The sequence below is a fragment of the Eutrigla gurnardus genome (assembly GCF_963514095.1).
Source record: "Eutrigla gurnardus genome assembly, chromosome: 3".
NCBI classification, from domain to species: Eukaryota; Metazoa; Chordata; class Actinopteri; order Perciformes; family Triglidae; genus Eutrigla; species Eutrigla gurnardus.
This window is the reverse complement of record NC_139917.1, coordinates 21187537-21202601: the sequence shown is the minus strand read 5'-3', so window position 1 is coordinate 21202601 and position 15065 is coordinate 21187537. Positions and strand designations below refer to the sequence as shown.

The 15065-nt window shown below is 43.5% G+C and overlaps 1 protein-coding gene across 2 annotated transcripts; it reads left to right on the top strand.

Annotated features, from left to right (window-relative positions):
• Positions 1–20: 20 nt before the first annotated feature.
• Positions 21–14720, top strand: LOC311011461 (high-affinity choline transporter 1-like; the record flags this gene model as incomplete). Of its 2 annotated transcripts, XM_084006406.1 has the most annotated exons (9): positions 21–1141; positions 2732–2927; positions 3142–3255; positions 3538–3693; positions 3783–3931; positions 11955–12098; positions 12722–12875; positions 13780–13997; positions 14169–14720. In XM_084006406.1, the coding sequence occupies exons 2-9, from the start codon at positions 2744–2746 to the stop codon at positions 14718–14720; spliced, it is 1671 nt and encodes a 556-aa protein (XP_083862532.1). In that variant the 5' UTR covers positions 21–1141; positions 2732–2743. The 2 variants fall into 2 exon arrangements, with proteins under 2 accessions (XP_083862532.1, XP_083862531.1); XM_084006405.1 differs by lacking the exon at positions 21–1141 and having other exon boundaries at positions 2526–2927.
• Between the last annotated feature and the right edge of the window lie 345 nt (positions 14721–15065).

The window sequence follows — 15065 nt, the reverse complement described above, 5'->3', positions numbered from 1 at the left end:
TTAAGCTGTTAATTGCTAATACAGGTAGTTGCTGATGAGGTACTTTACTCTAAAAACATTACTTTCTCGGTTGTAAATACTTGTCTTTTTGGAAACAGCTTGCACAAAAAATGAGATCCTCTTAAAAAATGGATTACGCCATGTAAAACATTTATACTTTCAAAAGTAAGTAGTTACATGCACCCTAACTTATGGAAGTTATAGGTTGGTAATAGACCTTAGGGTGCATGTTCTTTATTTGCAAAACAAAAGGTTTGAGATTACAGTCTTTGATATTTTTTGCCACTCCAATAAGATAGAGAGCCATTGAATTGGATCCATGTCTATCGAGCTAAACAAACACACAGTAATTATGTGAATTATAAACATGAAATCATTATTAATTATGGTCGCCACAAATAAACAAAGGCTGAACCCAAATACAGACACAAACATAACAAGGAGGATAGACTCCTTGTCTATCAAATAATTTGCTTGCGAACTAAGTATGATGTACGTTTACATCACTTCAATAAATTCAGCAATTTAATCATTCTATTTTCAACACTTTTGTTCTGGATTTCTCATCTCAAGTGTTATTGGTCTATTTCATTTACTGGACATACTGTATGTGTGTGTTAATGTCCCAGCCCAACTGTGATTTCTAACGTACATAGCTACATTTGAAGTCCCGTACAGGAACCTTCCAAGTCACTGAATTTTTCACATGTTCATGTTTATCTTTCACAATAATAGCCCTGTTAGGAAATGAAAGGTTGAGCAAAATATCAGAAAATAAGGAAGATTCATACTTAAATATGACCAAATATACTGAGTGAATTAGAAAGATTGGCCTTTTTCTAACATAAGCCTGCTTTAAATAAAGGCATGGTGAACTGCATTTTTTAAACTTTTTTCTGATGTCATGATTATATCTTTTCTTCATGCATCTTGGCTAATGCTTTCAGTGAGAAACAATTTCATGCAAGTAATTAGGATTTCAATATTGACACATAAAGAATGTGATTTCACCTAAACCCTGTTTGATATGGAGTGTGTTCTCAGGTGGCGCAAGAAAACAGTTGATCGGTGCTGTGTGTGACCTGGTGGGATACCACTTCATTAGTTTCCAGAATGTTTGTACCAAATATGGGCACTATAGGTAAGACAAGACACAAATTCAAATCAATAAAAAGGCAAAGTAACAACATATTATTATTAAAAGAGAACAAGAATGAAAATGCCAACTTAATGTACAAACTGTAGAAAGGTATTCTGGTTTAGGGTTAGAACCTGTGTTTGGGTCTTAAGGGGTTGAAAAAAGTTTTGTTAGTTTCTGGTAAAGATCAGTATTGTTCGGTCTGCAAAACATAAGGAAATAATAAAACATCTACAAAACCCAAGCATAGGCAACTTATAATGACCCAAACAGAAAAATCACAAAATCTAAAATAAAAACTTTTTTAAGGTTTTTGCTTGAAAAATGACTTGATCATTATTTGATACTCACATTAGTTGTATTTTTTGCTGTATGATTCAATGCAGCTAGCTCTAAGAAATGTGTACATTTTTAGTCTAATACTATAGGCTCTGTTAAAGTAAGTAAGTAACTAAGTTAGTAAGTCAGTAAGTAAAATGTATTTATAAAGCACATTTAAATTAGTTTACACTGACCAAAGTGCCGCACATAGTGCAAAAGCAGATAAAAGAACTCATACACCTATACCCACACATTGTAGCTAATTTAGATTTTTAAAAAACTGAGAACATATATAATAATATCTATGTCATAAAATGGCAGAAAAAGCCAGGGAGAAGGGATGTGTTTTGAGCCTAGATTTAAAACTAGAGATGGAAGGAGCATCTCTATATAGATAGAGGGCGGCAGGTGGTTCCCTAGGCTTTGCACAGCCATAAGTGGTTTCATGTTGTGCAAGGGACTGTTAATGTTTTACCTATTTCCAATAACACCAGCCACAATATGCCTTTAATATAGAGACGTGTACAGGACGTTTGAAAAGAAATGTCTAAGAAATAATGGTCATTATTAATAGCTAAACAAGTGGTATACATCATCTGAAAGCTCGGAACCTGGAGAGTAAGACCAAGACCTTGTGGAAGGCCATGGAAAAAGTCATGCTGTGATTTGATTTAAAAACTTGGACATTTGGAGATTTCTGCAAGAATTACAGTTTATTAATAATAATAATAATAATAATAATAATAATAATAATAATAATAATAATAATAATAATAATAATATTTAAAGGTGCCTAAAAACAACAGTACATCAATCAGTAAAAAATAGTAAAAAAAAATGTGGCTACTTGCAATTGTCAATGCATTGAAGGCAATAGTCAGTGTGTGACAGAGTATGAATAAGTGCGTTTTCAGGCAGGATTTAAAGGCGGAGACAGAGTCGGCGGTGTGAATGTCTGGTTGGAGAGAGTTCCACGGGCGGGGGGCTGATCGGCTGAAAGCTCTTGACTGCATGGTGGATAAGTTGGCAGATGGAGCTGAGAGCAGAAGAAGATCGGAGAGTGCGTGTATGTGAATGAGCTCAGAGAGGTACAATGGTGGAAAATACGCTGCTGCAATTCTACTCAACGTTACGGATCCTGGTGGTAATTTAAAAATGTTTCTCCCTGTTGAGAACTTTGTCACTTTACAGAGAAAGGTCTGTCCGTGACCTTTGTTCTTCGGCCATATACACTTCTGTGCATCTGCGGCTGCTTGTCAGTGTGCTCCACAGTGACTCACCATCATGACTCTGAACATCCCTGGTGTGATCGTGGTGGTGGTGTTCTACGTCCTCATTCTGGGGACAGGGCTGTGGGCTGCCCGGAAGTCCAGGAAGGCTGAGAGGATGAGCCATGGAGGCAGGACCGAAGTGGTGCTCCTTGGAGACAGAAATATCAACTTGCTGGTTGGGATTTTCACCATGACTGGTAAATTGTTCTGTGGGGCTTAGAAACTCAGCCAGACTGGATCCCTTCTCTTTGTATTAGCCATTAATTGTGTTCTTTGGTAGTTGTGCAAAGAAAGAACATTTTGGGGCTGCTCACTGTGTGTGTGTGTGTGTGCGTGTGTGTGTGTGTGTGTGTGTGTGTGTGTGTGTGTGTGTGTGTGTGTGTGTGTGTGTGTTCTTGCATTCTTCTGCAGCTACATGGGTCGGAGGTGGTTTTATCCTGGGTATTGCAGAGGCGGTGTATTCTCCTAAAATGGGCTTAATATGGGCTCTTATGCCTATACATTACACGGTGTCTTTCATAATAGGTAAGACAAGTCATACACTATAGACTATAGGCTGTACTGATCCTGATCATGTCAAACGTAAACTTATTGTTCCTGTGTGGACCATTTGATCCTTTAAAAAAATATGTATTAAATAGCTACAGTCAATGTACAACACATAAATAATGAATTTAGGGAAGCCGGATATCAGCAGCTTATATTCTAAATGATTTAAATTTGCACTGCAAACTGTGCAACTCAGTATTACGTTTTTTACAAGGAGTGAAAACAATATAATTCTTAACATTTTATCCACTGCACAAGGTGGTCTTTTCTTTGCCAAGCCAATGAGGGACAAAAAGTATATCACCATGATGGACCCGTTCCAGATAAAGTACGGCAGTGTACTCACTGGTGCTCTGGTGCTGCCTTCTCTGCTGATGGACGTGCTGTGGGTCTCCTGCACTCTACTTGGCTTAGGTAAACATATATACCCAGAAAGTAAAACCACAAGTTGCAATTAGTGGACACAATTAAGGCATTTCCATGTCTGTGGGTTTGTTGAACAGGATCAACTATGACTGTGATCCTGGACGTGCCCTATGCCTATTCTGCTTGGATCTCATCAGCTGTGGCCATCATCTACACTTTGCTGGGAGGTCTTTATTCAGTGGCCTACACTGACGTTATACAGCTATGTCTAATTTTCCTCAGTTTGGTGAGTTACATCATTGTGTGCAAATATGATAGCCCATTGATTTATTCCCAGCTTCATCTCTAATTTTAAAGTACAAAGGTAATTTAGAAATGTGTCAATGCAATGATGTGAGATGAAAGCCTCAGGCTTTCTCCCTAACCTGCATTCATCATTGCTCATTTGTGAGTTTGATGAAGTGTGTTTTATGACGACGCAAATATTGGTCCTATATTGCAACATACAAAGAGGTTTAAATCATTCCCGTCCAGCCTTTGTGTGTCTAGACTGGAAATGTTTATTGCTCTTTGGTCTACAAATAGCAGTGGTCTACCAAAGAGCGGCGAAGGCTGCTAGTCCTTGAAAAAAGGACCCGGATGTTGAGAGGACGCTGGCGTGTATGTCGCCGCTTCTCATCTCCGATCTAACCGATATTTCTTGTGGATTCTACACTCTACAACCATACTACAACCATTCGACATCAGTGTTTGGATGTTTATTGCTGTTTGCTCGGCTACGCTGCGTTGACATGGCTGTCTAACGCTGCCGCGGCAAACTACTACACCATCAACCCATCAGACGATCTGCTACTGAAGTACTGTGGGTGACTTACCGTGAGTCCTCCGATAGCCTCATCTCCTGCAACTGCTATCCAAAAACGTTCCTTTGCTGCGCTGTGGTTTTCCTGGCCTCCTGTCACCGTAATGGAAGTAGCTAACCGAGCTAGGATGCTAACAACTGCTTGCTGCCCCTTGGCTACGACCTCCATCAAATATACCGCAGCAAAACTCATGAGTCTCAACTCAAATACACCCCCGAGTTGCCTAGAGGTGATAAAATCTCTCCATCTCCTGCGTCGTCCCCCCTATGTCCATAGGGCTGCTCATTATAAGTTTGTTTACTTTCATGAAACTTTGTTTGTCCCAGCTGTTCGGTGCCATGCCTCTCGCCAGCGACGTCATCGATCCAAACCACGCCCCTCTCATGCAAATCTGCTACCCTTGGTCTGTGTTGACAATACGGTCACTCCTGACACTGCACTAACCAGGCCAACATCATTCATGCTGCTTAACATTCGCTCATTAAATAACAAAGCCCTTCTCATCCATGATCACATCTTGGATAAATCACTGGATTTTTTATGTCTTACTGAAACATAGCAAAATCAACAAGAGTTTATTATTCTCAACCAAGCCACCCCACCAGGTTATAGCTATATCCAGAAGCCTCGCAGCCTTGGCCGTGGTGGCGGGCTTGCTGTTATCCATCGGTCTGACATTCTGGTAAAAGACATCCCAGTGAATACCACCTCCTTTGAGTGTGTTCACTTCATGTTGAGTGGGTCCTCACAGCTACAGGTTGTCCTAATCTACCACCTCCCCAAAGCCTCTGCTTGCTTCATATCTGAGCTCACTGAACTGCTTGCCACTGTTATCCCCGTCTACTATCCTTCTGGGTGATTTTAACATTCATGTGGATTCCAGTAGCTGCTCTCTTGCTACTGATTTGCTCTCACTGCTGGACTGCTTTAATTTCACACAACATGTACAAGGCCCCACACATGACAAAGGGCACACACTGGACCTGGTGTGCTGTGCTGGCATAACCCCCTCCCACCTCCAGTGCACTGACCTGGCTGTCTCTGACCACCTTGCCATTCTTTTCTCGGTCCCTGTGCCTCTCCCTAAGAAGTGCACCAAGCGGCCCATTACACTCAGGAACATCAAACGGGTGTGTACTTCAACGCTATCTGACACCATAGCGACCCACCTCGCCACCCCCCACCTCCATGAAACAGTTGATGGCATGGTGGAACACTACAACCGTGCCCTCTCTCTCAGCCTGGACTTTGTAGCACCTCTCACCACGTGTTACGTGTCCTTCTCTCGGCCTGCCCCCTGGTTCACCCCTGAGCTCCGCAGGATGAAAACCTTAGGACGCAGGCTCGAGAGACGATATAGAAGATCCGGCCTCACTGTCCATTGTGAAGCATTCAAAGAATATGTAACAAGCTACAATGATGCCCTTTGCTCAGGCGAAAACAAAGTACTACTCCACGCTCATCAATAACCAACAAAAACACCCCAAATTGCTCTTCTCCACCATCAACCGTCTTCTCAACCCTCCTGATGCTGCTAAACCCTCAGATACTGCTGACCTCTGCTAAAGGTTCCTGGATTTCTTCAAACAAAAAGTGGACAACATCCACCAGCAACTCCAGTCTCCTGGGCCCTCCCTTTGCCCCTCACTGCCCCAACAAGATCCCCACCACGCTGCTGACCACTCTCACCAGTGCTGCCTATCCACCTTCTCTCCACTGGATGCTGACCAAGTTAAAAAACTGGTCACCTCAGCCAAGTCGTCAACCAGCAAACTGGACCCAATGCCCACCACCCTGGTAAAGGCCTGTCTTCCCATCCTCTGCCACCCAATGGTTAACATCATAAACGCATCTCTGGCCTCTGGTGTGGTACCATCCAGCTTAAAAATGGCAGCAGTCATTCCCACTCTCAAAAAGCCAGGTTCAGACCCGGATGACCCCAACAACTACCGTCCAATCTCCAACCTCCCTTTCCTCAGCAAAATCATGGAAAGAGCAGTGGCTGCCCAGCTACAACACCACATGTCCCACCATGAGCTCTTCGAACCCCTCCAATCTGGTTTCAGAACCCACCACAGCACTGAGACTGCCCTTATCAAAATCACAAATGACCTCCTGCTTGCTGCCGACAATGGCCTCATCTCCATCCTCATCCTCCTTGACCTCTCTCCAGCTTTTGATACAGTCTCTCATATCATCCTCCTCCACCGCCTCTCTGAGCTCATCGGCCTCAGTGGGTCAGCACTGTCCTGGTTCCGGTCCTACCTCACAGACCGGAAACAATTCATCAACCTAAATGGCTCCAACTCCCATACAGCATCTGTCAACTATGGTGTGCCCCAGGGCTCAGTACTTGGTCCACTGTTATTCACCATCTACATGCTACCTCTAGGCCATATCATCCGTAAACATGGCCTCAACTTCCATTGCTATGCCGATGATACTCAACTCTACTTCAGCACAAACCTCCTCCCAGCTCCCACCCACACAACTTGTCAACTGCCTGCAGGAACTCAAATCATGGATGACCACAAACCTACTCAAACTTAACAGTAATAAGACAGAGCTCATGGTGGTGGGCCCTGCACCACTGCTCAAAAAGGTTGGAGACCTGTCCCTGGTTGTGGATGGCTGCTGCATTTCTCCCTCTCCTGAGGTGCGTCGTCCTGGACTCCACTCTCTCCTTCCGGTCTCACATCAGCAACACCACCAAGTCTGCCTTCTATCACCTCAGAAACATCTCACGACTCCGGCCCTCACTCACGCACTCAGTCACACAAACACTCATCCATGCCTTCATCACCTCCCGCCTGGACTACTGCAACGGTGTCCTGCCTGGACTACCGGCCAAGGACCTTAGCAGGCTCCAGCGTGTCCAGAACTCAGCTGCCAGGGTTCTAACCAACACCAAGCCCTGGCAGAAAATCACTCCCATCCTCCAACAGCTCCACTGGTTGCCAGTCAAGTCACGCATCACCTACAAGATCCTCCTGCTCACCTACAAAGCTCTCCATGGACTCTCACCACAATACCTCAAGGATCTCCTCCACCCCTACACTCAGTCACGTTCCCTGCAGTCCTCTTACAAGGACCTGCTGGCAATACCCCGCACAAGGTTGCGAACATTTGGGGACAGGGCTTTCTCTGCCCATGCCCCTACAAACTGGAATAGTCTCCCACTCCACATCCGCTCTGCCTCATCCCTGCCCATGTATATAAGTCCAAGTTATTATTATTATTATTAAATATGCTCTCATTTGAATCTGTTTAACCAATTATTTGTCATTCTTTGGATGTCTCACACTAACACGAGGAGAATAGTACTCCAAGATTGCGACAGGAGAGATTGGAATAATATGTATGGAATATCCAAAACCTTATGTTTCTCCCAAAAAATAGACCCATGGGGCAAATATTAGTAGTGTGATATAGCTGCTATTTGGTGGAGCAAACAAAGGATGTAACTCTCTCATAACAATACGATACAGGTCCTTTCCACAATGTTGGCATAACAATCCGAGCCTGCCATTTGCAAAAACAACCCCTTTAATGTTGTGGTTCACACTGTGCTCTGTTATGTCAGGCTTTAGCTTGTATATTTATCTTTTTAACCCTTTTTTTCACTGCCAGGTCAGTTTGACAGCCTGGATATATTCTATAAACTCATATTATATGAGTCTGTCTGCTTCTGTCATCTGTAATTTTGTTTTTCCATTAAATTTGATATTTCTGGAGGGAGACCAGTGGACTCAATGGTAGATTTGACATCCTGGCAGTGTAACAGGGGCAGGGAAGCATTAATGTATAGCCCTGTTTCAGTTCATAAAAGTTAATTGTAGTCTTTTAGTTGTGTATGATGTATTTTCCAGAATTGTTGTAGGTTATCATTTTGTTATCAATCCAGCTATAGTGCATGACAAAGAGCATAATAACGTTTAGGTCAGTCTCAAATAATTAGATTCAATTGTTATGTTTCTAGGCCGACTAAAGCACAGAGAACGATATAGGACATAAGTTAAAGTTAAAAAAGCAAAATATTTACAGAAGAGCCAGGCTTTCAAAGAAGGTCCAGTCCAGAAAAGGTCCAGTGTATACAGAGTAAACAAATCCAGGCCAGTGTGGACAAATAACAGGCAAAGTTCAAACAAGTCTCCGTGGTCTAGTAGGGGCTTCTTCAGTTCGAATTAAAATGCTCTGCTAGAAATTCATTTAGAACTTAACAAGTTTCTTGGATGATAGGTGAAACATCTTCAAGAACCTTCAAGAAATATTGCATATAATAGTCCACCTTCCAGGTTAGAGTCAACAGTGCAGCCCACGTCTAAACCAAACACTTTTTTTGGACTCTTCATTGAGCACTACCTCATCTGGTCCATTGGCAGACAGATAAGCACAACAGCCATTCACACCAAAGTTTGACTCTGGTGGAAAGTCCGGTTGTCCTCATTGTGCGCTGAGGAATGGGTGAGATGATTGTCCATTGTGGGACTATGTCCTTCCTTGCATAGGTGACTTGTTCGATCGTCATGTTGCTCCACCGCTTGCTTTTCGTGTCATAAGCCGCGTCTCGAGCAAATGCCTCTACAAGCCATGTCTGACCATTTGGCTTCACTGTTGCACTGATGCTAGTTGACAGAAGAACTGGTATACCACCCAATACTACCACTAAATCCTGAACAACATTGACAATATGCTAAATAGTACATCTTGGGGGGATCATCTTCAAAACTTCTCAAGTCAGATGTCAGGGGCAAGCAGGGTCTCAAGACCCTCCTGTCAAAAGCTGCGCCCCTCCTTTTGCCCCCCCTCGAAATATTTATGGATTAAAAACTATAACAAATATAGAACAAACGAGCAGTGATAACGGGCCCTCGCGTGGCACGTAACTCGGTTAGTGCTACGACCGCCTGACGTGTCGGACCGCCTGGCCTGGCCACCGCCACGGGGCGGGTCGTCCCCGGCCACCGCCACGTTGCCAGTCGTCCCCGGTCGTACCCGGCCACCGCCACGGCACGTGTCGTCACCGGCCACCGCCACGGCTGGCGCCTGTCGTCCCCGGCCATCGCCACGGCGCGGGTCGTCCCCGGCCCCCGCCACGGCGCGCGTCGTCCCCGGCCATTGCCACGCAGCCGGTCGTCCCTTGCCTGAATCGTCGCGTCGATCACCGTATCAGATGATTGAAGTTGTCCTGCTAGACTGGGGTGCAAAGTTCCACGACACTGGGACCTTATACGGGTGTAAAAACATGACATTTTGTGTGGCCACTAGGTGGCGCTCTGATTGTGAGTCAATATTGCAGTGCAGACGTGTTCAGGGTGGGACTCTCATCAAATGTGAGAAGTTTGAACATGATTGGACAATGTACATTGAAGTTATAACAGTTTAGATTTTTGTGGTCGAAGCATGAAATTCGTCCATGTTCAGGATGCCATCCTGGCCAAACCCTTTGACTTATGTAAGACCTTTCGATGATTTTGCATCGTTGAGGCCTCTAGAACAGTCTCAGCGAGTTTGGCAGGAATGGGATCAACGGTGTAGGAGGAGTTCGTTAAAATACAAAGCCTTCAATTGGCTAAAATGGCCTAAAATGGCACAAAATGGCTGATTTACTGTAGCGCCCCCGAGTGGTCAATTTGAATAAAACTTTCAGGATATGTTCGAGGGAGTTATGTCAACATATCCTGCAAGTTTCGTGACGATTGGGTTTAATATTGTGGAGTTATGTGTATTGATTTCTAGAGCCCCGCCCCTCTGATGTTCATTGGCTAATAACTTCTGAACGCAACAACGTTTTTCAATGTTTTTCATGGAACTTGCCCAACTTGGTCTAATTATGACGCACAGCAAATTTGGTGAGAATCGGATCTACGGTTTAGGAGAAATTAGCAAAAACGTGTTTTTCACAAAATTCAAAATGGCGGAAAAAATCGGTAGGCGGACTTTAGTACCCCCATAAGGTTTTTTGTAGAGCACACTTGCCTGCATATGTGTACCAAATTTCATGTCAATCGGTGATACAGTTTGAGTAGGGTTGCCTAAAAGGCGTGCGCATCACGTTAGGTGGCGCTAGAGAGACACTTTTTTGTGGCCAACTATGAAACCTTTAAAATATCAAATTTTTCTCCACTCCCCATGTGCACGCCAAATTTTTTCAACTTCTGAATATGATAAGGCCCCCAAAAAGGCCGTCGAACTTGCGATATAATAAAAAGAATAATAATCCGTTCAATTTCAATAGGGCTTCGCAGCCCGACGTTGTCGGCGCTCGGGCCCTAATTAAGACACTGAGACATTAACAATCAATCATCTGAAGAAATATTGTTTATAACGTTCCTATGGTGATTGGGTTTTTTTTTCCTTTGTCGTGCGATTTGATTGGCTGGTTTGCACGCAGACGGCAGGCTGAATTTGACGTTCACGTTAGCGGTGGTTGATGCATAGTGGCTAGTTAGCGATTGTGTCAACAGAGCGAAATGGACCGATTTGTGATAGCCAAAAAGCGAATAAGAGTGGACGATGGTGGTGGTGATTTACGGACGCAGGACAGAGTGATGACGGACTTGGAGGATGAGGATGAAAGCAAGGATGACGAAGGGGCGGTAGTAGGTGAGGAGAACAGAGAAAGGAGGAGGAGGGGAGAGGAGAAGAGAGAAAGACAGCATTGGAGAGCGAGTGAAGCAGAGTTTAGAGGACAAGAAGGGAGGAAGAGGAGAGGAAGACAGGAGTGGGGAGTGAGTGAGGAGGAGAAAAGGGGAGGGAGAGGAGAGGAAGACAAGAGTGGAGAGTGAGGAGGAGGAGGAGTTTAGAGGAGAGGAAGACAGGAGTGGAGAGTGAGGAGGAGGAGTTCAGAGGAGAGGAAGACAGGAGTGGAGAGTGAGGAGGATGAGTTTAGAGGAGAGGAAGACAGGAGTGGAGAGTGAGGAGGAGGAGTTTAGAGGAGAGGAAGACAGGAGTGAGGAGGAGGAGTTTAGAGGAGAGGAAGACAGGAGTGGAGAGTGAGGAGGAGGAGTTTAGAGGAGAGGAAGAGGAGGAAGACAGGAGTGGAGAGTGAAGGAGAGGAGAACAGAAGGAGAGAGAAAACATATTTAGTGAGTTAAGAGACAGTTGTAAGAGTATACTGTATACAACTATACACTGTGCTACAATTCTCAGTTACACTGAGAATTGTTTTTTGTGCTTGTTGTTTGGCACTTCATTTCATTAAAAGTAGTATGCTTGTGTTTGTTTTATGATAAACGTTTAGTAACATGCATTCGACAATATGTAGTGTATCAGCACGGCCACGGGAACAGTACATCTATTATAGTATTATTTGTTGGTGTCAGAATTCACTAGCACCTCCTTTAAACGATCAGACCCCCTCATTGCCCCCCCAATAATAATTTTCTGGTGCCGCCGCTGCTTGTGCCAATTCTTCAGTCTGATGATCTCAATCTCTGTTTGCAGTGGTTGTGCGTCCCCTTCCTGCTACTCAACCCCATATCTACAAACATTGCCCAGACTGCTTTTAACCACACGTTCCAAGAACCATGGGTCGGCATTCTGGAGAAGGACAAAGTCTGGAAGTGGATTGATGACTTCTTAATGATTGTAAGATCAATATTCCTCAGTATCATACTTTCCTGCTTCGAGGGCTGTCCAAGAGACCATTTCGGGAGCTTAGAAGCTTCAGGCTTCCTTTTGATTCAAATGAAAATGGCTACAAAATGTGCAAAAACCACATCAACTAAATAACAGCCTATACATAGCCCATAAGGAAATGGTCCCATATCAATGCCTGTGATTAATGTACTGTAGTCTATCCCAACATGAAAAATAAAAGACCTGGCTTTGTTTAGACTGTCTGTCTGTTGACATCCTCCAATCTGTTTCATGCACTTGAAGAGTGTTTTGGGCATTGATTACCTTGGCAGCAGCTGCAGCTTCAAAGCATTTGGGTCAGCTCAGCACAGCTACATATCAGTGGGACAGACAAACCATCACTAATGCCTTGACACGCACTAAAATCTTGGGTTGGTAATTGATTAAGAAACTAGCTAGAAAATGATCATAATGAAGGTCAACAGTGAGCATTACTATTGTTAGTACTCACAGCCGCCAAAGTATAAGGGAGTATAGGACAGTAGTGTATCAGTATATCTTGGTTATCTTCTTCATCTTTTCTTGTCCTCAACGTACATCTTCCTTCTCTCCCTGTGCTCTCTTTTTCCCAGGGTCTTGGTAGTCTTTCATTTCAGAGCTTCCACCAGAGGACGCTGTCTGCCTCCTCATCACGAACAGCCCAGTTAACCTGCTATGCTGCAGCTTTTGTCATCGCCATACTGGGAATCCCCCCTGTCTTGGTTGGGGCTGTAGCGGCCTCCACAGGTGGGAATTAAGTTACAGATGACAGACCTTTAATACAGATATTTACATTGTGCCCAGGAGCTATTTCTTATTATTAGCCAGTTATTTTGCAATATGACAGAGAAAATCTTCCAAACCCTAGATATGGCCTCTGTAGCACATTCCCAAGAGTTAAAGTAATAAAGCATATAGCTTTCATTTAACAGTGTAGGTGGGAACACGTTTTACCCCTTGGGGTTTCTGGTTAAGATGCTATCTATATATCTGCCCAGATAAAAAATATATATATATTTTTTTCTGCCCAGATAATTCACCGGTGTATTGGTTGCTGTGATGACCCGACCAGACTTAACTCCCACTTCCTGTTTTATTTGATTGTTTTCACTCACTCTGTTCATGGACGCCAGCTTCACTTCCTGCCATTGTTTAGTTTCCCGCCACTTTACTCACCACACCTGCACCTCATCACCAATCAGTCACCCAGTTTATAAATGCCTGCCAGATTGGTTCAGTAGTTCATGTCGAGCTTTCCAGCATTCTTTCCTCACGTGTATGGCCATTGCCTGTTTTTGTTTCTGAGAGTGGTTAATAACTGAATTCCTGAAGTTGTTACAGAATTATTTTTTTAATAGCAAAGCATTTCAATTACAGAATAGAGCCCATGTTTCTTTATGAGTGCTGTGTGGATCTTGTATTGTTGTATAAGAACTTTTCAAGAATTATTTCTCTTGTCAAGTGAGGAAAGTTGGAAAGCTTGTCCTTGTCTGCCCTTCCACTGATGTTTCAATGCATGTGCTTGCCGGAGCTCAAGTCTGTCGGCTGCAACATGATTCAATTACAGATCAGAGCCCATGTTCATGAATATTGTATGGATCTTGCATTCTGGCCAGGGCATTTTACAAAAAATATTATTTTTCCTATCCAGACTGGAACTTGACGCTGTATGGTTCTCCATCGCCCTACGAACGTGGTGAGCCTAGTTTGGTCCTGCCCCTGACCCTCCAGTTCCTCACTCCGTCTTACATTTCAATCATTGGAATCGGAGCTGTGGCCGCTGCCGTCATGTCTTCCACAGACTCTGCCCTGCTGTCTGCAACTTCTGTTTTCACTTCAAACATCTACAAGAACATCCTGCGTAAACAGGTAAGGAGTACAAGATGTTGATACTGGTGGTGCAGCGTCTCTGGAGATGAGGGTGAAGATGCACAATTATTGCAAATTAAAGTACAAACCAATCAAATTGATCCATTTTGAAAAGCACGGGCATGTGAATGAATAATGAAGTATCTCTTTTTTATGACTCCATGTTCCCAGGCATCAGACAATGAAATTAAATGGGTGATTCGGGTCACAGTGGTGGTGGTGGGCCTGGTTGGAACATCCATAACGTTCTACACCAAAAGCATTCTGGTCCTCTGGATTCTCGGAGCAGACGTCGCCTACACCCTTATATTCCCCCATCTGGTCTCTGTGCTCTTCTTTAAAGTGACAAATGGTTACGGTGCCATGTTGGGTTACATTCTAGGACTGGTTGTAAGAGTTTTGTTGGGGGAGAATATTATTGGTCTTCCTGTTGTTCTTCATCTTCCCGGTTGCACATTGGAAGATGGCGTCTACGTCCAAAAGTCCCCTGTCAGGACAATCTCCATGCTCTGCACTTTGGGATCCACCTTATTTTTTTCTACTTTGTCTTGCTTCATGTTCAATCACGGCCTGTTGCCTGAGAGGTGGGACATTTTCAAAGTGAAACGGGATGTTACGGTGTCACCTGCGGATCCTGTCGCACAGAATCTCAAAGAAGAAGCTGAAAGTGATGCAGAGTGTGACGAGAACAGACATGGACTTGCCTTACAGCCAGTGATGTAGACTGGATTTTTTTTTTTTTTTTTTTTTGAAAGTTACTTACCTGAATTTATTATAATCTTGATCAATATATACATTTAGATTAAATTAAAGTTGACTTTATTTTAACTTTTTTTGCTTATAGTTGTTGATGAGGTATGCTGCTGTTCAGAAGTTTGGAATTGCCTGTTATATTGTTCAACATTGGTCTTTTTTAACATAAAAACAGTATAGGTCAGACACAAAATTGATAACAGTACATTATACATATTACATTCACCTCCTTTGTATTATGGTAGCAATGGATATTTCAAAATCTGAACGTACAATATAAAAACCAAAACAACGTGGCTAGATACTGTCACAAGC